This window comes from Chroicocephalus ridibundus, chromosome 5 (assembly GCF_963924245.1).
Source record: "Chroicocephalus ridibundus chromosome 5, bChrRid1.1, whole genome shotgun sequence".
NCBI classification, from domain to species: domain Eukaryota; kingdom Metazoa; phylum Chordata; class Aves; order Charadriiformes; family Laridae; genus Chroicocephalus; species Chroicocephalus ridibundus.
The window spans coordinates 11,555,007-11,580,345 of NC_086288.1; the positions used below are offsets into that span (position 1 = coordinate 11,555,007).

Sequence of the window (25,339 nt, forward strand, 5' to 3'; positions counted from 1 at the left end):
TAGAAAAGATTCCCTTAGGTTCTTTATCTGAATAACTACTTGTCCTGCTATTTAGGAGAGCTGCTGGGAAACCTTTATCAGTGATATGTGTGAGAAGAATGGCTGGCAGCTTTCAGAAAAGTCGATCCCTCTAATTTGAGAAACTGTTCCCATTCCTGCCATTAAACAGAAGATTTGGGCAGAAGTACTGGAATTTTAACCTACTAATTATTGATGCATGCTGGCAGCTCCGACTTGTGGGTGTTCAGTGTTGAACCTGCAGTTAATTTCACAGACCAAATGTTAGTACAAATTCAGTACAAAGTAGGTAAGGTTCAGCTGGTTTTCATGATTTATTCCTGGGGTGAGCATCGTGTTAAGTTTGTCCAAAGATTTATAATGGAGCAATGACATGCAGTAAGCTTAGAGTGGTTATTATTGACTTTACCATATTTGATTTCAGAAGTATTTTTTTCCTTGGTGATTTTCTAGCCAAGTTAGACTTGGTTAGTCCAATGCCTCTCCACCTGTTTTATGTGCAGTGATACTTTGCAGGAGTAACTCCTTTATTTACCTGTAGAGTTCACCTTTTTTTTTATTTTGTAGTTTTTGAGTACACTTAACCTTTTGACACTCCGGTCATTGCTGCCCTGTAGACCTTGTTTTCAATTACTGCTGCCAAAAGAGTAATGAGAGCTTGGTGATACTGAAAGCCACAATGTTTTGCTGATGTGAACTTTGTCGGACTAGTTCAGGCTTCTTGCAAACCTTGTGTGGAATGCAATTCTAAAACTTAGAATTCACTTTAGATAAAGGAATGCTACCGAAATACACTGAAGAGTATTTGCAATCCATAAAATCTTAAAGATAATATTATATGATGCACTTCTAGCTACTAAAAAATAGCTCTGTAGAAAGAAAAATTTAGAATATGATCTGAAGTGTGAATTTGTTCTGTGCTTTTTGCTCGATGTGGTCCCAGGTCCATGGGGTGGAAATCTGACCCTGCTAAAGGTAGCAGGAGCTTTGCTATGAATTCTACTTTGTGATTTTACTTGGAGGCCTTCTCGCCTGTATATGATTGGTGCTACTGCAAATAAATTGCATGAAGGAGGAGTGGTTGGGTGAAAACCCTGAGGAAAACCTAGCAGTTGTCTGCTAATATGTGTTTTTTCCACCTTTTTTCTTAGCTTTTTCTTTCCAAAGACTTAGGCTCTTCAGCCAGGGAGTTGATCCAGGGACTGATCCAGGCTTCCCTGAGGCTGATATAAGGAGCCTCGGCCTTTTATCTTTAAGCTTGTTAATGTTTTTCTAGGCAAGGAGTGCGTCTCCTTAATTCTGCATGATCTCTCAGGGATTTGATTGAAGGTGGTACCTAAGAAGGCAGAAGAATACAGGCTTTTGTAATTCTATGAGCTACACAGTTCTTGCAGTTTCTGATACAATATAGTAAGTCACATGCTTCCTTATAAAATCTAGAAAAGTTACAATATCTGGTCACTTAAGAATAAGTAATCTTGTTAATGCACAATGTGCAAGTGAAAAACTTATCTCTTGGCAGAATTAAACGGTGTTTTGCTGTTTCCTTTTGTAGCATAAATATGGCACTTATGTCAGCTTGTTAGAAATTCTTAGTTTGAACTTAATCACCTAACTGGCAGAATGTAGTTACTGGTCAAACTTAATATCTGGTGAGGTTTGTACATGTTAATGACTGTATTTATTTAACACAATGGTCTGCTTTTACATGTAGGTAAGATTTTCTCTAATTTAGCAATAATTTTACAAATCAGGTTTGTGTTACCATATGCAAGTCAGTATACCATCCTCTTGCCAAAAATTGCATCTTTTTAGTACGCAGGTTTTGTCCATCTTTCTCCCCACATCCACAAATCTGAAAATAGTTTGCAGACTTTGCAAAACGTGTTGCAGATGTATAATATCACCACTTTCAGACACAGAAGCGCATCATTTAAGAGGCAAAGAATTTCCAACTGATGAGCCATCTCCAAGCAGCCTTAAAAAAACCCCCAAAGCTACATGTCTCCCAAGTTAAATAGAATTTTTAAGGAGTTTACAAAAACTTTTCATTTTTAATAAAGCTTGAAAACATTAGTCAGCAAAGATGTATGAATTCTTACGCAACAAAGCTTGTCAAATATCTTGCACTGCAGGAATCTTTTGAATTCAGTGGGAAAATGCCTTCCATTTTTAATGTTGTTTTGGTGTGCTCTAATTTGCTGTCGTGCTTGACAGCACTGAATGATGCATTTTACCTGTGTTGACCTCAAGACTGAAAAGCCGTTAGGTGGGGAGGCTTTATTTTGGTACAGTTGTTTGCAAAGGCATTATGTTTCTGATGAAAGTAGAGGACCTGAGCAATTGTGGAATGAAAACGTTGAAGTGTTTCTGACATGGCTTTGATTCATCTCTTCATCTGTGGCAGTTTCAAGATATGAACTCTATGGTGTTTTCAGTTCTAAAGCCAAATTTTCCAAATGAATAAAGTTACACACTTGAAGACAAGGCTTTATCTATTTTTTTTTTATTTTAATCCTTCCCTCCAAGGTGTTGGATACCATTTCTGCTGATGCAAAATTTTATTTTTATAACTGTGTAATGGAGGACAATTATACTAGAACAGAGGAACTGGATGACAGTACTGTTTTTAGAGGAACTGGATGACAGTATTGTTTTAAAGATGCAAGAAATAATTGCTCCACTCACTGCTAATAAGTCCCCTTACTAGACTTCTTGTACAAATTTTGTCTGAATTTGTGAAGATGTAGAAAAACTGGAGAGATCATCTTGGGGGAAGAAATGAGAATCACCAGAGATCTAGAAAACTTTACCAGTAAGGAAAGATTAAAGGATTTGGTACAGTTCATTCTGGAGTAGAGGACACAAAGAAAGCATGTGGCATTTGTTAATACAAATAAGAGGAAGAGAATGAAGCGTTCTTTCCCACTATAGTTAGCAAAGTTTACTTTTTAACACCTTGTATAATGTGAGATGCCTGGGAGAGAATAGCTAAATTGCAGGGCACAAGAAAGTCTTAATTCAAAAGTTTGTCTATTTTACCTCCCCACTATGTATATGAACATTACTGACATCTTGAGGGGCTTGGTGGTCCTTATTGAGAGTTAAAAAGACACAGAGGCTAATGGTCATCCGTATTTGAACATTTCCAGTTTCATTTTCTTCTCTGTGCTCTGACGCTACTAGGTTCTATCATTATTCTTTACGATTTTGAACTACCACTGCAGCTGTCATTTGCTCTCTTCTGCTGTGTATTCCAGGTAATTTCATGCAGTTATTTTGCTGAGTCCAGAAGTCTCTTCTTTGAACTAACACATTTCATAGAATATCTAGGCTTGATTTTTAGATTAAAAGCATGAATAAGTAAAAGGAAAAGCCAAACTTTCTGTGCTAATATGTTCTAGTAATTAATCATCCTAACCGAGGAAAGTGTGTGTGTTTCCAAAAGCTCGAGTAGTCCAATTTCACCTTTGGGCTACAAATACTTCTCATTACAGTGCTAGATTGAAGAATTTTTTATCCCTTTTGGTTTTCTCCTAGAAAGAATATTTCTGCTCTGCAGTCAAAGTACCTTTTGGCTTTCTTTTGACTGAGCTTTTGAAGTCCAGTCAGAATCCAAACCTGTATCTCTGCAGGTGGGGCTGCTTTTTTATGTAAACCTATTTGCCAGCTAGAGCTGTCACATTTCTTTACCACAGCATTATTTTACACAATGTAGGTATCTATATGTACTTCATTCCTAATATGAAATACTTTTTCAACGAGGCAGTAATTATTTTTGTGTCCCTTTTGCTGTGTCTACACCATTTTCTCAAAGGCCTTTTTCAACTGTAGAAAGCAGAACTGGGTGCTGAATTCTAGTTCTTAGTAATGTAGAGAAGTAAAATAACCTTGAAGCTCCTACTTGCTGTTCTCCCCTTTGTAAAACAAAGGATTTTCTAGCTTCATTATTGCAGCGGAAGATTATTTATTATTGATATTTTTTTCTGCTTTGCATGGTAGGTCTTTTTCAGAAATGCAGCTTTCCAGGACAAGGTGCCTCATTCTATTCATACTGTGTACTTTATATGTTGATAAATTCTACAAAGATCTCTGTAAAACATTGCAGTTGGAGGTATTGAAATGTGGTGTTTGTTTTAATAGACTCTGCCTATGGAGCAGTTCTCATAGTTCAGCAATTTTTCCCCTGTTCTTGACTCTCCTTTTTTTAACTTTTTTTAACAATCTGTTATCAAGTATTACCACAAAAGATGTTGTGCTCCTAGATCACAAAAGGAACAGATTAGCATCCCACTGAGTACTAACCTTTGTTAATCCCATCTAGAAATAACGCTTTCTGAAAAAGAGTAAGTTCTGCCAGCTGTTTTATTATTGGCACATACTACATGTGTTTGAAGAGTACATGGGATTATTGTTTTTTAAAAATATGGTTTTCAATCCTTTCTAGTGGCAGTTTAGAAATTGGCTTGTGCTGCTTTAGAAAGTAGTTCCTTCTCGTAGTACAAGGCCATCAGTCTGCTTCTATCAATAAGAAGAAGTCTCTGCTGAACATTTCTGTCCTTCCTGCATCTTTAATAATTTAAGCATCTCTTTGTAAAAAGTGATGTTGTTATTTAGATTTTGAATCTTTTCTTTTTAGGGGATATGATGTAGGTCAACTCCTTGGACAATAGATAAAGTTAGTTTCTTTTTGCCTGCTAACCTAACGTCTTTGGTAATATTGGATTTAAATTGCTTAAAAAATACTGAGTAAATATTTCTCAAATCTATCTCATAAGGAGGATTGTTTTCCAGACAGAACATGCATAAATGATATAACTTCCTAGTGCTTCACAAATTGATGACTTGATGGTCCATGATGTTCTTCCTGAAGATCTGACGTGCCTTGGGCAGTCTACTATCCTCCTTTGGTTCTTTCAAATCTCATATTTTTTTCTTCTACGTGCCTTTTAGCAATTCCTCTTTACCTCATTCCTTTTTTTCCTATGTTATGTATCTGTAAGCTCTGCAAAAACAAATTCAACTACTGTTTCTGTGTTCACATGGGACTGTGATTTGTTTTTCTAATGTCTTTGACAGCATAAGTAGGTAATTGTCTTTAAAGTTTTATTAAAAGGAAAATATTTCTGTTCCATAAGTGTTGTCAGTGATGCGAATTTTAAGCATGAGGATTAAATGTGCATTCAAAATGTTATGAAATGGCTCCTAGTTTAAGCTCTTGTAATTAGAGGGGTAGAGATTCCCCTGTAATTCCCTTAACATCTGGTGAATCATCTGAACACATAGATGGGCAATTAGGAATTGAAGTATAGTATCAAAGTGCAAAATCTGAATCTAGAAGGTATTTATAGATAACATAGACCTAAATAAGTTTAAAAAGTATTTTTATGTGCTTTTCTATTGGGTATTGATCATGACATTTACATGTGTGATACATTCAGGAAAGTGTGGTTATTTCTTTTTCTGTCGCTATCCAGAAGTTAGGGAAAGAAAAAAAAACATATAAACTTGTTCCATATAATAAGCCTGTCTCAAACAGAAAACAAATTTGCTTGTTCTATTCAACATGCATCTGCTATAGTGCTCAAAATGTTTTTATGATACTATGGGATTCAGTTTTAGATGTTTATAACTCAAACTGAATTATGCAAAAAGGAAAATTGAAATAATGACAAGTTGCAAACTTGTTAATCTGATTTCACCTAAATTTCCTTGAAGTTCATTGTCAGTATCAGCACAGAGCTTCACAGCATCAACCTCTTTGATATCTGAGTCTAATATTTTCCATTTGTTTCAGCCTGTTATCTGTTCTTAGAAGTCATCTATTCTGAACCACTAGAAAATGCATTTCCATATTGTTATTCATCTGTAAAAAATTAAGTGAAGGTACTTTAATGGACAGAATATGCAGACCAGACGTTACTCCAAAGCAGTATCTTCCAAAGGTTATAAAGGGGTTGTATCCCAAGAGGCAAGTCTCTGAGTCTCCAGAACTCATGAGGGGCACAGCTGCTGCATTGATAGCACTCATCTTGATGAAGGCGGCCCCATACTCTCCCTTGTTAGCTTCGTCCTGCATGCAGACAAAGGAAAGAGCCATTGTGCTCTTCCTAAGGCAGGACCGTCACTGACTTGTCCCAACTGGCTGATCATTGCTGGGAATGGGGAGGAAGAGTGCAGCATTTTCTACTTCCAATGCTGTGACTAGGAAAATACTTTTTTAAGGTATTTGACTTCTCGTGTCATTTCAACTTAACTGGCACCAGTGATGAGACTGAACTTTCCAAGGTCAGCCATGTTCTTGTCCATTACTCTGGCTTGTGCCCTTCTTACCCAGTGTGTCGTGCAGGAAATGGCTTCACAGGTCAGCAACAATCACGTTAGCCGTATCTAGGAAAGAAATATCTCTGAAGTTAGTCAGCTGCTTTTCCTGATGTTATAGAGGTTTATGACATTTCTTTGTGATTGCAGATAAGGAAAGAAAAATATATTCTTATCATTCCCAGATGGCAAAGCTTTTTTACTTCTCAAAGGTACTGTCCATTGTTCAGCCTCAGCATCTACCTAGTATCGCACTTTAAGAAGCCTTCCCTAATGACTGCCTGTAGTATCCACTGTGGTGCCTAGTTTTGACACGTTGATGTAATTTGGGGAATTATGAAGGCCATAACTTCCCAAGACAGCCATCATGCTGATGAACCCTGCAGATTCGAACTATGGGTCAGTAAGCTGCCTCTTGCTGGAACACTTTAAAAGTCAAACTATAACATAAATCTCTTGCGCTGATCCTTGATTTACAACATCTCCAAGGTCTTGCTGTGAAGCCTCAACTTTTCCAGGGACCTGAAATGCCAAGCATAGTAAAGTATGTTGAAAAGAGCATTGAATCACCAGAGGAACTTAATTTATGGTTAAAGCTACCATTTGCATTATGGATGGGTAGTTTTATCTCATGTTAGCACACATGGAAATTTACCTTTTGGAAAATGTAGAGGCTTTGTGTTTATAATGAAAGCTTTGTGCTTCTGAGTTATGATTAGCATAAGATAATTGCATCCTTTGTGCATTGAACATGTGTGTTGTCAGTCATGATGTTATTTTTGCATAGAGAATGATAAACTTGGTAATATATCTTTCCTCTCTACTTAATTTGACAGATATGAAATGTAATGCATTTTGGCACTGACCATGTAACAGTATAACTGAAATTATATTTTGTTCAACATGGAGTATGCAGGAGCTTTGGGTGGAATGAATACATCCATTGATCTTTCCTCCTGCTTTCTGCTAAATGAGACAGAGAGATTCAAAGAATTGTTGTTCTTCGAGACAGGGATTGCATTTGTAACTGTGTGATGAGTACTGTTTGAAGAGCAAACATATGAAGAACAACCTTCTTTAAGTTTGTCATGTATATCCACTCAGCTGTATATATCTATCTATATCACTTTGATCTTGTCCCAGCACAGTGAACAAATTTAAGCTTCTTCATGTAATCAAGCAGTTCAAAGAGTAGTCTACCTGAAAATCAGGCCCATGGTTCACTTGAAATATTTGTGGAGTTTTCTTCCAATCCAGGTAGTAAATTTTGAATTTTTATATTCAATAAGACTACAATGCGTGGTCAGTTCATCATAGTTATCATGACTGGAACACATCACTATACCTTTTGTTAATTTGGTCAATGTGAGGCACCAGATAACTTTAGTATTGTTGTTGCTGTTATATGCTAGCACAGTCATAGGTGGTGATCGAGCTGTTGTGAAGGAGACTGAAAGTTCAGCTGATATCCTGTCACTGACAGGTTAGAGATTTCTTTTGGATTCAGTTCATCTTAGCAAAAGGGCTGGGGGATAATTTAAGACCAGATCCAAAGATTTTCTCTGCCAAGTGAATGTAGTTTCTAGGACAGAAGTTTAAAGAGTATTTTTTAAAAACAAATGTGTGTTCCCTTGGCTGCACTGTAAAGCGTGTTTATCATACTGCCCTTTCAAATGTTGAGTCTGTAAGGCTCATGATAAAAGAATTGTTGTTAAAAATCTTTTCATGATAAAAGAATTGTTGTTAAAAATCATATTCTGTATATTGTTCTCATGATATTGTAGTGATTTGGCAAATCATTTGTATAGGTAATCAGACATGACAGCTTGCAAATGGATTCATAGCTGTTTGAAAGAACTGATACTGAGGAAGCCTAAGCTAGATCAGATGTATTAGGGTGGATTAGGATCAAAGCCCAGACAGACCATAAGTATATGCAAGATGATGGCTGGGTAAGGAAATTTCTAGTGAAGGATGTATCACATAAGTTTTACTAGTTTACCAGTTCAAATGGCTCGCTGAATTCTTGAATGTGTTTGTTATTGTGAAGCTCTGGGAGAAGTCTCTGGTAAAATGGTCTTCAGTGTATGGATAGTTTGTAAACTGAATACTGCACAATTTAGACTGTCTAATTAAATAAATTTGTTGATTTTGCTGCTTCTACAGTGGCAGGTAGTTTCTGTAATTAACCTAAACATGTAAATGAAAATGATTCCTTAGAATATAGTTAGTTTTTAATGTAATTAATACAAAAAAGGATGGTGGTGGAAGAGCAGATTCCCACAGTTGCCATGACTTCTTTCAAGCCAAATACAGTCCAGAAAAGCAGAGACTTTTTAGCATTAGCTTTACCTAGAAACATTTTTCAAGGAACATTCATCACTTTCCGCACAGTGTACTTCCTTAATAGTCTTCTGCATAATAAAAATCCAAGAACCATCTAAAGCAAACAAGTGACAAGGACATTTTTCGGTTCCTTTTTTTGATGAACATTTTCTCTGGCACAGAACTGGTTAGCCAAAAATTCGTTTTTCTGCTTGTTCAAATTAATATGAAAAATCACTGAATGAATATGAAAAATGACTGAATGATTAGCTTCCCTCAGGGGCATGTTCCAGGTTTTTAATATTATTTTTTGTTGTTGTTAACGTCACTATTCTGATGTTCCTTTATTCTGTCTGTCTTTTTTTCTCTCTCCTTTCTCTTTTTTTCCTCTGAGTCTTTCCAGACAAAGAGACTTTTGTGAAATAATAGCTAGCAAACTGCTACTTCCCATCTGTCTTGTATATACCTTTATTGGACCATAAGCCTAATTTCAGGGTAGTTGTTTGAGCCACCTGGTTACATAAAGATTAATTTGTTCTTAAATTAAATGAGGAGTGGGAGTTAGACTTAACTCATAACAAGCAGAGTATGTGAGACTATGTATGTGGATGACCGCTAATAAATTTTGTTGTATCCCTGTAATGATATAAAGTTGCTCTCAGGAACAACTGGAAATTCCTTGGATGGTGGTAAGGGGTGTCTTTGTGCCTTTGTAGCACACATCCTTCTACAGTAGCTCACTCTCAGTCCCTGCCACATCTCCCCTTCTTGAACTCCCCACTTTTAAACTTTCCATCTGTTTCTAAAAATGGAGTGTTTCTAAATAGAACGTGAGTAAAAACACTGGAGTCACAAATGAAGTAACGCTTTTTCCTAATCGAGAATATGGCAGCAGATCGGTTTTGAGGTTTGGGTAAAATGTATGTAGTTTTTGTTACATCAACAATACACTGCAACCCTGGAGCGGGAGTAGGGAAGGGTGGGTGGATGAGTGCAAAGGTGGGATATGACTTTTTGTCTGCTGCACAGGCTCGCCTCATGTTTCACTGCAGGGGCTGGTTCGTCATTCTCATATTACAAATCTTTTAGTCAACTTCCAGGTCTCTTGGAACTTGGGAGGATGAAAAGGTGAAATTCTTATAATTGGGTTAGAGTTAAAAGCAGAAGCCGAGGTAATTCAACCTGTGCACGCCAGCCCTCCACCACAGGCTGCAATAATGAAAGTGGCTCCAACGAAACATGAACAACAGTGTGCCTGTTCCTTTAACCCCCCTGTCCAACTGTATCAAACAGGAAAAAAAATCTTCAGTATAAGCAGTTTTATGTAGATGCATTAAGGCTTCAAAATTTCTTGATAACTGGAATTAGGCATGAATTGTAAAAGACCTATTAAATACTGATTTAAAGGTCGTGTGGTGTGGTACCACTGTTTTAGATTTGTGCACTCAAAATGATCAGGCGTACTTTTTTGTCAGCTAATTTTTGCTCTTTTGATAGTTGTGCTCTAACACCTACAGTTTTTTTCCTATTTTTGACTTGCATACACTTAAAGAAGTGTGATACTTTTACATGTATCACATGTATTTACATGTATTCTGTATTTTGTATTTAGATTTTTTTTAAAAAAGTGATTTTATAACTTTCTTACTCTTTGTTTTTGTTTTGTTTCTCCTTCAAAGTCAACTCTAAGGTTTTTTGAAACACTTCCATGTCCTTAAAATGGAATTTATGTTATAATCAGACCTAAGTATTTGGGAGACCAGAGTGATGCATTTCTTTAGAAAGCCATTTCACCAATAACTTGATGTTTCTCTAGATTTTCCTTTAGCTCAGATAAAAGTAGCTGCTTAGAGTAGGCCAAAGATTACTTTTTTGTGAAAAAAGTGGGGTTTTTTTCTAGCTTGATAGCCTGTGCTGTTATTTCAGCTCTTGAGACATTCAGGAGAGGAAAATCTACTAATTACATCAAAAGTAAAGACAAAGAACTAGTCCTCTTTTACATCTTCTAATTTTGCAATTTGTGCTTACAATATTAATTTTATAGAAACAATTTCTAGAATTTAAAAATTAAATTATTTTTTGGAACAGTAAGTCCCTTTCTGAATTTTCAGTCTGATGTGACTGCTGACTCTTTAGTTATTTATTTAAAGTTTCTTGGAAAATATTTTTGTGAGAACAAACTTTTCTTGTGTCTAGTAGTATGCCTGCCTGCTGCTTGTCTGAGTAGCATGTTAGACCTCCTGTGCGTGCCAGACAAGGAAGGAAGATAAAAGAAGATTAGGGATTAATGGCAGCTGTTTTAGCTGGCCTGCTCAGAACAGACACTTGTTCCTTCTGAGCCAGAATGTTTGCTCGTTACAAATACCAGATGGAGAATATTCACTTGTTGCAGTACAGCCTGATATTGTGGTACGCACAAACAAGACCCCACCAAACAACAACAACAAAAAAATTAACAAACCCCTTTCTAAGTGCATCAATGTAAATGCAGGGGAAAATGAGATATCTGGGGCAGGGGAGAGTATTGATTTGCTTTGTTGTGTGTGTGTGTTTTTTGTTTTGTTTTTTTCTTTTTTTAGTTTCTTGGAGCATGACTTCTCTGAAAAAAAAAACCTCCTGGAGCCATCGTACAAGATTAATTTTGTTCAAAATAAAGAAAAAAGAAAAACTGCCTAGTTCCTAACAAACTCTACATTTCCTGACCCTTGCCCAAGAATTTTGGAAGGTTTTTGGGTAGTAGGGGGATGAGTGCCCATTTGTGACTTTGCAATCTCTTAATTTTTTATCTAAAGTTATTAATTAATTTGGATTTTACCCTCCCTCTCATCTCCCTTTTTAAGTTTCCCAGCATTTGGAACTATTTCCCTTTCATACCTATGTATGTTTACTTTCTTTTTCTGACCTGGTGGGTTTTATTCTTTCTTCCTTCTGTGCTTCTCCAACTTTTCATTCCTTTTATTTCCTTCACTGTTTATTCCCCTGAACTGCTTTCTGTCTTTCTGATCCCTTTCAGTAAATTTTAGCTATCCAGCAAATCAAAGCCAACTGCAAATATGCTTTTATCCACAGAGCAGCTGTTGTAAAGAAACACAACTTCACTTGAAGGAACTGATAGAAACACTGCCAACCACCCAAGCTAAACCAAAGTCTGAGGTGGTGGTCAGATGGACTTTTCACTAGAGCAAAAAGAAAGAAAGTGTCCTGCAATTTTGTTATTAATGTACTATTCTTTACTAATTTGGAAGTGCTGAATATATGTTTACGCTGTCTTGTGAGGGTTACAGAAAGAAAATCTATGTTTCGTAGCGTGCAGGACCCATGTGCCAAGCACATGGCTAACTTTTACCTTTTTGTATTAATCTAGTCTTTTTCCCCAAGATCTAATAGCACTTGAATGACATCAACACTTACTTAGGGTTAATAAGACCAAAACAGCAGTAACTGGGATAGTATTTTTGGGAAAACACAGAAAATGGAGAGCTCTTTTTTATGAAACTCAGGAGGTTTTTATGAAATTTTCTTTGATGAGGAAAACGATTCTGGCTTTGTTAGGTCTATGAAGCTGATGGTAGGAGACATTACTTGCAGACTTCCCTCTTTGGCCAGGAAAAGGCTGATGTACTGTGGAGTGAAAGAGTTACAGGTCTTATTAATTATAATATCGTGTTGGAGTGCCTCCATTTATCATAACTGCAGAACTGGCAACCATCTAATTTCATACTGGCCTATTTTTAAGATATAGTTTGCTGTCATTTTTAGTGTTCTCTTTTTCGGAAAAAATGCAAATGTAAAATACTTAATATGAATGCTTAATTTTTCCAGAAATTGCCCCTGCATATATATTCTTCCTAAAAATTGCAAAATGGGAAGCTGCAATATTTTACAGCTTCTGAAGCATATGCAAGTAATCTAATGAAGTTGTGGTTTACAGATATTTAGGCATATATTTGGAACACACTTTACAGAATAAAGTTCTCCTCTTTGTTATTTTTAAAGTAGAAATACTAAATCCTTAACATAAAGAATGGATTCCTTAGACTACACTTATTATCTCTTAAAAACTACAGAAAGTGTATTACCTTAAAAATTTAACCACCTCCTGCTCTAGCCTTTTCCCAGTTCTGAAGTAAGGAATGGCTGAAGAAGCTGTGAGGCAGTAAACAAGTGTTGAACCTTGCGTTAGTATTGGGCATAGTACAGGTTTCTCAGCTATCCTTGTTTTCACTGAACTTAAGCAGGCCAAGGTTGGGAACCTGCTGTTGGAAGTGCACCTACCAAATGAGATGTCTCTTTGGAAAGGGGAGAAAATTTTCTAGGAGTATGAATGGGTTTTTTTCTATTTGCATATTAAAAGACAGGGCCAAGGGGTGTTCCAGACATTTGTTTTCTAGGATGCTGAGTTCCATGATGTTCCCAGTAATAGGAGATTATATCAGTCTATTTTGAGCCTACTTTAAGCCTACAGAGTTGTTTGGGGTCTGCTTTTGGGATCATTTTGTTTAATGCAGGAGTTCACAAAAAGCCAGGTATGGAGTTCAGTTGGATGTGATATACATACCACTGAAAAGTGATGTGTTTCAAAGACATTTTCTAATGATTCATCGTGGCTGCTTTGTATCATCAGCTCCAGCAGTCAAGTCACCAGATCCTTTGATACATACTGTGCTGGGATTGCCAATGCTATAGGTGAACATATGGAATACGCTTTTTTTTTTCCTCACAGTGCTTCCCAATGCTATGGTTTTTTTGCATGTGCTGCACACTAAGGATAACAGCTTGTGGGGTGTTTTACTTTAGTTTTTCAGCAACATTAGGTTGTGACTAAATAGTCTGAGGATAGTTATATTGCAGATTAACCTCCCTAAAGCCCTTCCCGCTCTGTCAGTAGGAGCAGGCATTTCCAAAAGAAAAACATCTGCAGAATACCTGAAGAATGAGATGACTATGTCTTTGCTAAACAGTCATATATAACAGTGTATTTACCTACACATGTAAGTGTGTTTTATATGTATGGAGGAGGAGGCTGTATGTGCTTTCTATGTGTGTAGGACGGCTTTGCAGTGCAAACGGATGACAGAAATGTTGGTACCTGTGACTGGGAACAAGTATGCAGGTGGATCCATCACATCTGGATTTTAGTTTTGTATAGATCTATATAGAAGTTCATCAGTAGTTTCACAGTTGAGAACTAGCTTTTGACTGCAGTTGTTGGCTAGAAGGAAATTGGGTGGTTTAGCAGGAATTTGTTATTGAATTAAAGTTTTTTCATGTTGTGAGCCTTTTGATTTGTTTTGGTTTTAATCTAGCCTTTAAGTCAGAGTTTCACTTTTTTTCCAGTCTCCTTCATTTCTAAGATGATAAGTCTGTTAATTTGGAGCACACTGTGTTCAGACTTATTTTTAAAAAATGGGGGGGGCAACAAAACCCAAAAAAACCACTGAAGTCTGTCCAGAGATGAAGGCTGTGAAACAAACAGCCACCAGGAAAGATGTCTAGCAGAAATATAATGATCATGCTGAAAAGCATTTTTTCAGCAGAAATAATGTAATTCATCAGGATGTTTCTAGGATAAAAAGAAGCCTTTCTATTTTCTATAGGGGAGTGGTCACCAGGAAGTATGTGTGAACTGTGCTTTCAGAGGTCTTTTTCCAGCCAACATGCAGCAATAGGGTGTCAGCCAAAGCAGCACCCTAACAGCTAAATAGTTTTTGAAGATACTCTAGTTGGTAAATAGATTTACACTTCAGCTTGCAACTAAGGTGATTTTTCAGAAATCTGTTTTTTTTAATGCTTTTTTCACAATGTTGCTGAATGACTTGCATTTTTTTTGTTCGAAAGCACAATTAATTCCAAGTTGTAACTACTGAAAACATCTTGAAATTGAATCCAAACGCACAGGTTTTATGCAGCTGTAATCGCACTAATTACTGGAATTACTTGCAATGTATAATCTAGAGCTGCTTCCGGTTAGCAGAAGAATCCTGTGCTGGACTTTGTCCTACACTTTTTGAGAGCCTGGGGCAACTCCCATAGAGATAATGTTAGTATAAGAATTTGCAACTTTAAAGCAAATGAGAATTATGTGGTGATTTTGATTAGATGTTAATGGGGCACAAGTAGAGAATTAGATCCTTTATTCCAAAAGCTTTGTGCTTATTTTATCCAGTGCTGAGTTAGTCAGTTGATCTGATGTTGTCACCATTCTGTAACAGAAGGACATAATTATAGAGCAAAATGTGATTTTTATTTTAAAAGAAAAATATTAACCAACACAATTTTTAACAAAAAAAACCCAAATGCTAGCAGAATACAATTTTCTATTCTATTAAATTGTCTGTTTCAGAAAGTACAGGCTTCTTAAATACCTGAACTACTCTTTCTTGCAAATTTCTGTTCATTATATGGAAAATTATCAGAGAAGTCGAAGGCAGAGTTTTATTAGTTCTTGATGTGAACAACCTTTTTCTTGTCTATTCTTTTCTTGTCTATAACCATGTCAATTATCTATAAGCCGTGAAATCTTTCTGAAATTATATGTTATAATCTTGCATTACAAAGCATACTGCATGCAGTATAAGGCCTAATTTTGCTACAAAAAATAATTATGAGATGTAACCTTATGGCTTCAAGACCAATTGTTATTTGATAATCTTTGTTGTGTAGAAACACGGGATTTGCCAGGTCACATAAGAATTTTACAGAATACTTCTAAAGAGATAATTTTCCAAAACAGAAGAAAATTACTACCTAAATTTTGTTGGCTTCGTACATTTTAAATAGCATTACATTAATAATTTGATTTTTTTTTCCAGTTTTCCTTTGTGTAATACAAAATAGCTACTGTTATTAGGCAGTTATTTTCCTGAAAGCAAAGAATAGAAGCTTTGTTGCTGTTTCCAAATATTTTTGCACAATGAACCAATATGTAATTCATGATATGGTATCTTCCTTACGTGACGCTATGTGTTGCCTTCATTTACCGATGCTGAGTTCAGCTTGTGCTTGTGTTTGTTGTTGATGGGCGCATACTAGCATTGTTAAAAAGAGTCGGTAATGCGAGACTACAATGTGACCCACCTAAAGCCTCCCAAAGAGTTATTTTCACAGCTTAATCCCACTCCTGACAGAAATAATCTTTGCAATAGTAATCTTTGAGAGTTAATAGGTAGCCTAATTAGGGAGCTGGTGTGCTACGACACAGGCTGTGACCCCTGAACTAGCCTCCAGCCTCTTGGAAGACGTGCTGGTCAACTCTGGAAGATCTGGGAGAGCTGACCATTGCGGTTCATGAGATGCACCCTCTGTCCCTCATATCTGTAGGTGAAAAAACAGGCTGTTTTTGTCCTGAGGTGATATAAATATACTTAAGCAATGACCTTAGGGAATTCTAGTTTTGTTTTGTGCACTATATGTAGTATTCAGGATATTCTTTCTGTGACACAGGGGGGAACATATTAAAGAGCCAGCCTTTTCGACTGAACTGGGCTTGGATTTCACTGGAGAAGGAGAACTACGTTGTAGATGAGAACTCCAAATTTCTGGAGGTGACCATCAGACGCAGAGGATATTTGCGGGAAACCTCTTTTATCAGTAAGTAAATCTTTAATGTTTGAAGCTTCTTGCACCAGAAAAAGCAGCTGTTAAGGAGCTGTTCCATAGTTGCTTGTTCCTCTGTTTACATAATAAATGCCAAATAATGAGAATAACAATGGTACAGATTTTTATCGCTCAGACATGGCTATGTCTTTCGTTTTCCACTGCTGCCACCCAGAAATCTAAGCGAGTATGTATATTAGTAGCTGTAAGAACAAATCAATAAAATGAACTTCTGCTGTTTGCCCAGTGTCTTTTTCCTGAAGTCACTTGCCAGACAACAAAACAGAAATTGGGATACCCTGCGTTGTTTATTTTGGGAGGAGGATACATTACATAACACATTAACTTTAGCTGTAAGTAAAGAACCAAGTTCTTGAAGTAGCTGATCTTTGCTTGCAGAACCAAGTTGTGGAGAAGTTAGTTACAACTTCTCACTTTACAAGGACAGTGTTGTGCTGGCCTTTGAGCTATGTGAAAATCTGAAAGCTACTAGAAATTCTCGAAGGGTCTCGAAGGGTCTCGAAGTGGCAGGTGTAGAGCGCACTGAAGTTACAAGTGTGCTGTCATGGGATAGCAGAGTACCCAATCGTGACAGCTCTGCGAAGTAAATAGGAAACACAGAAATCTTTGGACCAATGGAGCGACTCAAGGAACACAGAACGGAAAGGTCTTTTTCTCCCTGAATTAATAACAAAAAGAAAAATGGTTCAAAGTTTTAGAGTTTTTATAATTTAAACCCGTGTATGACAATACTTGCTTTGTGCAACACAAATATATTGGGCTATTATCTGAGTATTAATTAAATCAGGCATTTAAAACCTAAGCAGTTGTGGAATAGAAAAACTGTGGGAATTTAGGAATTAAATCATTTAGGAATGATTTCATACTCCACAGCCTTCCGAAGCTCTTTGCAAGCCTTTAGATTCTCCAACAAACATGTAGGCTGTTGACTTGAGAGGGATTAGTCATTCTCAGCTGGGGAGGTGAAGTGACTCTTAGTTGCTGGTGTTGAACCTTTATAGAAAGATGCTAATATATTTGAACTAATGCTGGATTGAAACCCAAAGGCAGTAATGAATTTCAAAACCCCACGGTGAGTTACAGATCTTCGTTTCATTGCATCCACAGTTGGTTTCTGCCAGTATGTGTGCCCCTTTGATTAAAAAAAATGAGAAACCTAGCTATAAAAATACCCAGGCTTAAAAATGTGTAACAACTCTCTGTATTCCTATGATATATTTTTTGTTTGATACAGTCTCACCTTAAAAAAAAAATTAAAATTGGGTGTGCTGCATTAAGTAGCAAAAGCTGAATGAATCCTTATGTCAGTTGTAGCATCCTGCATATGAGTTTCCAATAAAGCATATTCACATTTCTGTATATTGTTTTTGCTCTTTCAAAACATTCATGGTTTGTCATAGTTTTATGAACTCATGCTGCAGCAAAAGCCATCTGATCTGAATAGCAAACAAAACCTACCTTGATTTAAATCCTCATCTGCTGCTTAACTTTGAACTAACTGCATTCATCTCTAGCCCTAGAACCTCTATGCAACTACCCTCTGTGTTTTTTATTGAGACGAGAACGTGTAGTCTTTTAAACCTGTACAATTAAAAGTTTCTGGTTGGATAATACCCCAGCAGAGAGGATGGATATGTGATTAGCTATCGCAGTTTAGATTTCCATGAAGAAGAAAAAATGGGAGAGAAGTGGGAGAGAAGGAGCAAATTTGTGTACTGTGGTGGACCCAATAAACCCTGAAAACATTGTTCTGTCACACTGAGCTGCAATTCCGCATCAAATGTCCAGTTATTTACCTAACTAAGAGAGCATCTGCAGAAGCAACAATTGGACAGACAGCAAAAGTCATTAGGGCTTATTTAATGTACAGGGAGAAGTGGTAAAAGAACTTCGTAGATCTTAAATGTGTATAAGTACAGCACAGATACAGAGCAGTAACGGAAACAGTAAGCACAAATTATTAAACATACAATGATTAATTACTCTTTGAAAAAGATGAGCGATCGGGTTGTTTTTTGGTTTGTTTGTTTTGGTTTTTTTTATATGGGTGACTAAATTACACTTTCAGTGAAGCCTTGAACACCTTAATTGAGATAAATAAATTTCTTAACTGGAAAACTTTTTCCATGAATTTTTATATAGATGGGAAAATTGGCCCTGTTGAACAGTTCTGTTCACTCATATTTCATAAATAACCTCAAGCCTCAGTAACTTTGTTGATGCTTGTATAGGTTTTAAGTGCCCAGCAGGTGTAGTCAATGGAATTATTCATGCAAATACAATTCTATATGCACACACATGTTGGCAGTACCCTACCCTTATTACCAATTTTTTTTTGAGCTATGCAACAATGTTAGAGAAAGTGTGATATAACCATCCTTATTTTTTTCTGAAGGTAAATAACTGCCAGATTAGCCTTTTAAAACTATTTTTTGTGGTTGTTTTAGTTTTATGAAAATACTAAAATGCATGGAGAATAATTCCTCTGAATTTTTATGCAGGTATTGGAACCAAAGATGGTACAGCAGTAAAGGATAAAGACTTCAAGGGTAAACCTCAGAAACAGGTCCAGTTCAATCCAGGACAGGTTTTGGCTACCTGGCGAGTGAGGATATTTGCAGACAATGAATACGAAGCATCTGAAACATTCCAAATTGTTCTGTCTGATCCAGTTATGGCTGCCCTTGAGAGTCCAGCAATAGCAACCGTTGAAATCGTGGATCCTGGTGATGGTACGTATCATTTCTTGTACCCTTAGAATTTGCGATCAGGTGCAGTACTGTTCGCCTGTGGGTCCTGTGAGTACTGGTATAACTCATCTGTCTTTGTTCTTGTGGTTCAGCCCTGTCTTAAAGCTTCACTTAGCTGAGTAAGGAAATTTTATTTCTTAGTAAATCCCTTCCCTGGCTAAATTCATACTCTGTAATGTCATACAGGTGTTCAACCATAGGCCTCCCTTCTCTCATCATGTTTTTCTTCAGTATCTACAGTGTATATTCCTCAGCTGGAATATAGGGTAGAGGAAGATATAGGTGAACTGCTGATTCCTGTTAGAAGATCTGGAGATGTCAGTCAAGAACTGATGGTCGTTTGTGCTACACACCAAGGTATGTTATCTAGCTAGGTAACAGACTGTTCAGCGTAATATCTATGTTTAGGTAAGAGAGCAAAGGCAGTTGTTAGTCAGCAAGTATTGCCAGTAACTTCAGTAGCTGGAACAAGTGATTTTTGCAAGCAACTTACGTATGTCTAGCTCTGTGCTTGAAGAGTGTTTTAAAGCCCAAAAATGTAAGAATATGCGTGTGTGCGTGTGCACGCGCATATATATATATATATGTATACGTATATGTATATATAAGTATGTGTATATATATGTATACCTTTTTTCAAAGAGGCACCATTTTTTTTCCTGCAGCTTTTCCTGCTGAAGAGGAAATGCCTGTCCCTGCAGTGATTGTTTAGAAGGGAAAAAAGGATTATTCTAGTTTTAAAACCTGTTCCTCTCCTGTTGTTGAGGATCTGACTGATCCTTGCACCTTTGTATACACCCTGAATGAGAACTGAGGTGCCCAGTGGGTGGGCTGTTCCTGTTGTCAGTGTTTTGCTTTTAGACTATGTAGCTGGAAGCCAAGTCAGGGGTTCAGTTGATTCAGCAAGAACAAGTATTTCAAAATTGCCAGACTACAGGCATAGAGTATCACTTTTTGTTTAAACATAAGGCTGCATGAAGCAATGATCTGCTTAATAATGCTTTTTAACTCATTTGTGAATCTGTATTATGAAAGAAGGCGATGTATGGAGTTGGTCATGAACCGCAGAGAAAAGATGTAGACTTGGAACTAAACCATTTCTAAAATCAAACGAGATTTTGGGGGTTTGTTTAGGTTAGAGGCCAGCTATAAAGTTCAGATCACAACCATGTCTTCACTAGATATAGAGAGATGCGTGAACTTAAGTTTGTGGTGGTGTGCTGACTTTCAGTGTGGTGGTTGTCACTCAAATAATATAGTTAATACAGACAGGTAATTGATAGTAGGATTCTTTCTTCAACTCATTTGAATCTTAAGTATTCTGAATGTAGTTCTTGACTACAAAATAAGCCTACTATAAACTGAAAAATGGGATGGCAGAGGAGAGAAAATTAGATATTGTAAAAATACGAGATATTATAAATATATCAGATAATTCTTAATCAAATCTAAAATGTGCATTCAAAATATAAAGATAATGTAATGGACATTTATAAATAAAACCAGGCTTAAGATACGGGTTAGCATTTATTCTAAGCAGTGAAATATGGAAGTTTTGACTGAAAAAAATGGTTTTCTTATATAAGTCTTCTATCAGATAGTCACAGCTTGAGATACCAGCATTCTGTATGCTTCATGAGCAGAAAATGGAGGATCATCCTCAGTTTTGTGACTTATTTAAACTTTTGGTTCAGAAAATCCTTTTAACGTCTTTTGTTTCTATTTTACCCTTACCTGTAAGAGTCAGCCTGACTGGTTGTCAGGAATCTTCAGTGTGTCAGGCATTCAGAGGTCATCTGTTCCTTCATCAATGACTTATAAGGGCTTATAAAGGCTTTTAAAAGCTCTTTTGTTGTGTATTGAGGCACAGAAAATCTTACCCAGTTACTTAAGGCTTTTTGTCCTTGTAGGCTGCCAACCTGTCTGGCCTTAATAAGGCTAGCCGCTTACCCAAATGCACAATTGCTGTCATTGTTGTCATGTAGCTTTTCATAAACATGCTGCAGTAAAATAATTTTTCTCAAAGTTTTAAACATAATAAGCATGGTAAACATGACACTGTCTCTCATTTATTAAGCAGGCTGAGAAAGATTAAGTGTCCAACACATTACTAACCCCTGTCTGTATTAAAGGAAGGTAATCAATGTATGTTGTGTGTACTTGCAACCTCTGGAAATCAGGCCACCTGACTGCACAGGTACTCAGAATTAGGTCAGTTTAGAAGAGACCTTGAGAGGTCTCCAGTTAGATCTGCTCCTCAAAGCCGTGGCAGCTGTGAGGTGGGAACAGGTTGCTCAGTCTCTTGCCCCTGAAAATCCCCGTGGACCTAGGCCAGGCCACTGAGGAACTCCACTTGTAACTGGCCTTTAGGTGGAGTACAAACTATTAACCACCACCCTTTGATTCTGGTGATCTAGCCAGTTTTCACCTGGCTAGCATTCCACCCAACCAGATAGTGACATCCCAGTTGGCTACAAGGATGCTGGTAGTGCAAATCAACAACAGTTCTTAGGTTCATATTGCGTATAAGCTTACTTTTTTAAAAAAAACCCAAGTATTTCACACAAATAAACACAGCATAATTTTTTTTTCACCCCCACCTTCTAAGAATCACACAATGAAGTAAATGTGAAGTTCAAATTAATTTGTTCAGGAAGAGTCCTCATCCTAAGGTCCCAGTGACTTTCATAGACATTCTGATCCATGAAAGAATAGCATGCAGAAGTGAAAAGGGAAAACATCTTGCCATTTTTCAGTGCAAGTGTTACAAAATGTGGTCAGTCGCGTGTGATGTTGAATCGGGTGTGGCTCCATGTCCTCATCTTTCAACAGCAAAACCTATTGGAGGTTTTGCCCCTTGCCTCTCCTAACTACTCTTGCACTTTTTTCTTCTTCCCTCACAAAATCGCTTTTTATTGTGACTGTTCAGCTGCTGATGGGGCTGTGCTCTACCCAATTCATATCGAAGTGTATTTTTGAGAGGTTTGTTGTGTTTCTTTTTAATTAGCCGACTCACTTCTCTCACCTGGTTGAAGTGCTGCTCCACAAAAATAACTGGATATAATAGTGAATCATGAGCAGAAATGGTTTCGTGGGGGCTTCGTGGGTGATAATAAGAGGCCTCTGAGCCACTTTGCTACTGGAGAAGTTGTATTATAAATAGCAAGAATTTTTTCTGTTTAACTTGATACCAAAGCATATTTATTAGTCAGTTCCAGCATAAAATACTTTTTCTGTGTTTGTTTCATTAAAGGGCTGTTGTTGTTCTGCTTCTTTAAAGTCCTGAGTCCCTGTAATTCATTTTTTACCCTCTCTCCCCATAGGTTCTGCTACTGGCACAGTACCATCCACGGTCTTGTCTTATTCTGACTACATCTCACGTCCTGAAGATCATAGCAGCATTGTTCATTTTGATAAGGATGAGACTGAGAAAATCTGTCGTGTTGTCATTATTGATGACTCTCTCTATGAGGAAGATGAGACCTTCAATGTTTCTCTGAGCATGCCAGTGGGTGGCCAAATTGGCACTGAATTCCCAAGCACCAAAGTAATAATCTTGGCTGACACAGATGATGGTGAGTATGAAGAAGCAGTTTTGCTTTGCTGGGACTTTCCTCTTTGAAAGTTTTGCTCATTAAATAATCTCTTCCACTGTGCTTTAGTTTTTTGAACAGGTGAAAACTTGAGTACAGGATTTGCTTACTCAGTAGAAAAACTGGCAGAACAAACATTGAACTGTGTATAACACAGTGTATAATATGTATCATGCACTTTAGTTTACAGTGTTTTGTTATTGCAGTAGGAATTGAGGATTAGATTTTCTTTACTGGCATAGGACTTAGATGACTATTTTATTACAGATATTACAGATCTGAGGTAAATCTGTGAGGATTAGATTTACTGTTACTGCAGCAGAGTCTGTGATTACCGTAGTTTACACAGGTATAGGATTAGTTCCGTGTCAATGTTATGGATGAAAAAATTTGTATGCTATCAGATAAAGAGTAGAAATAGTTAATAGAGGCTAATTTGTCATGCACAGTAATTACCAGTGTGTCAAGATTAGTGCACTTTTAAGTGCAACTCTTCCTTTTTTATTATAAATTTGGAGACAAAGAATTCAATCCAAGAATTGATACTATTAGACAGAAGCAGAAGAAAAGCCATGTACTTTATTGTCATACTTCTATTTGTTCTTTTAGTCCTTGTTGAAATCTGTCTTGCTAATCCGGTATTGTGAATATAATTGTGCTAAATAAGGCAGGAGTTCTGTACATTGATTAGACAAAGTCATGTTATACAATAGTGGTCAGGTTCAGTATTGAAGCTATACTGAGCTGATTCTTTGGAGCTTTTGATTCACTTCATAAATAATGAGAATTTGGAGCCTGATTTCTGTGTCCTGCAATAAAAAAATAACTTTCATTCTGTTATATGAAGAAAAGTATAAAGCTAAAGATCCGGGAGAATATTTCTATTAGCTACTGTTTATTTCTACCCTTTTGTGTGTCCTCCAGAAATCAACTAGTCAAAACAGTCAAATTGATGAGGGGAAAAATGTTGTTTTCTCAAATGAAACGTGAATGGGCCAAAATTATCACTGGTGTAATTTCTCTGAGGCCAAAGGATTTACATCAGAAGTGAATTTGCCATAAGAATGAAGTTAATAAGAGTATCATGGCCTTCAGCTTGATGAGATTTGTCAAAAGGCTTCTTTACCTTTTTCAGAGAATAGGAAGGAAAATAATGCAGAATTAAGCCATTGGGGCAAGGAAAGAGTTATTTTCTTTACCAGACTCAATAACCAGATTTTTATTTTCATGGAAAACAAAATTATTTATTATCAGCAGATCAAAACTGCTTTCTATGCAGTTCTTAATAGAGAGAAAATTATTTTGATATACACAGAAAGCAAAATTACAATATAGGTAATTATTTTATATCAGTTGACAGAAAATTATCATGCTTCTACTTTTCAGCACAACTTTGATAGTTTATAGCTTTCTCTCTTTTTTTGTTACAAATCTTTCTTTCTAAGAATACCATCCAGCAAAATACTAAAAAAACCTATCATCAGATAAATTCAGAGTAATTCCAAACTCAGCCTGTGTCATATGGAAAGATGGTTAGGGCTTAAGCTCAATTTGTTAGAGTATGCTCTGAAATGAAAAGTTTCTTAAGAATACATCACTTTGTAAGACTTTCCATTTTGGATGAACAGACAGGAAACAGGCTGCCATTCTGTTTTCGTGACAGCTTTTCCAGCTTTTACACTGCTGGCATTGGATTGATTGATAAGAAACTGGACAACCTTCTTTCTCAGATGGGAAAATTTGTGTTTCAAAGAGTAAAGTTTCATCAGTTTTCTTTTTCTGCAGAATGATACCTTCATCCACCAAACATTTCTAATACACAGTACTGTCAGCATATATGCAGCGGAAAAGTATATATACTTAGCACTGTAGGAGTGTTAAAGTGAAAACGAAGATTTCACAGGCATATGCCTGGTTGTGTCTGAAAGATGAATGCTTTGGGGCTTTTGTTAATAGTGGGACCAAACTTGGAATGATTGTTAGACTCAGCAAAGGAATAAGGCAATAATAAGCTTGAAAGTGCTTCTTTCCAATTGGAAAAAAGTTGAGCACAGCTTTGATTTGGGATGTGACTGTATTCGCACAATCCTTTGGTCAAGTTGGTCATATGAGATGTGCTGTAATGCCTCTAACAACAAGGGCCAGGGAGCCCTACAAGGAGAAAAAGAAAGAAATTGAGAGGCAAAGACTTTCATATATATGAATAGAATTATTTGCAGCATTAAGGGATAATAGTAATCCTGCGTTAGCCAGCCCTAGAAAAAGAAAAGGAAAATGCAAAATTTTATTATTAAGATCTGATAGTGTTCCAAAACTACTTGTACAGATAAGTGACCATACACAGCATAAATTAACATCGATTCAGGCCATGATTAGCTTTAATATAAATGAACCTGGAACATGATACACATTTTTGCATTTATTGGCTTTGTTTATATTACAAATTTTTACAGAAACGTCCATAATATTGGCACCACTTCCAGAATTTTACATTTTTATGAATTGCTTAACAGTGCAAATAGAAAATAGGTAACCTTGCAGAAAAGTACTAGGCATAGTCCTTTGTGTGTAATGGCAAGCTCTGAGGTCTGAACCCCTTTATGTGTAAGTACAGATGGCAAAAATATAGTTGTGATTGAGTAAAGGGCAATATAACAGATAAACTTGAGTAATTGCATCCAAAGTGCTTAAATACCTGGAGAGGTGTTAGACTTG

General features: G+C 36.7%; 1 protein-coding gene across 1 annotated transcript in view; it reads left to right on the top strand.

Moving 5' to 3' along the window:
- LOC134516232 (FRAS1-related extracellular matrix protein 2-like) overlaps positions 1-25,339 on the top strand; it is a 67,992-nt gene that overhangs the window by 14,603 nt on the left and 28,050 nt on the right. Inside the window, exons 4-7 of the mRNA XM_063336190.1 lie at positions 16,108-16,254; positions 18,783-19,013; positions 19,263-19,388; positions 22,355-22,606. Coding sequence (XP_063192260.1) covers positions 16,108-16,254; positions 18,783-19,013; positions 19,263-19,388; positions 22,355-22,606 — 756 coding nt within the window. The remainder of the gene's footprint in view (positions 1-16,107; positions 16,255-18,782; positions 19,014-19,262; positions 19,389-22,354; positions 22,607-25,339) is intronic.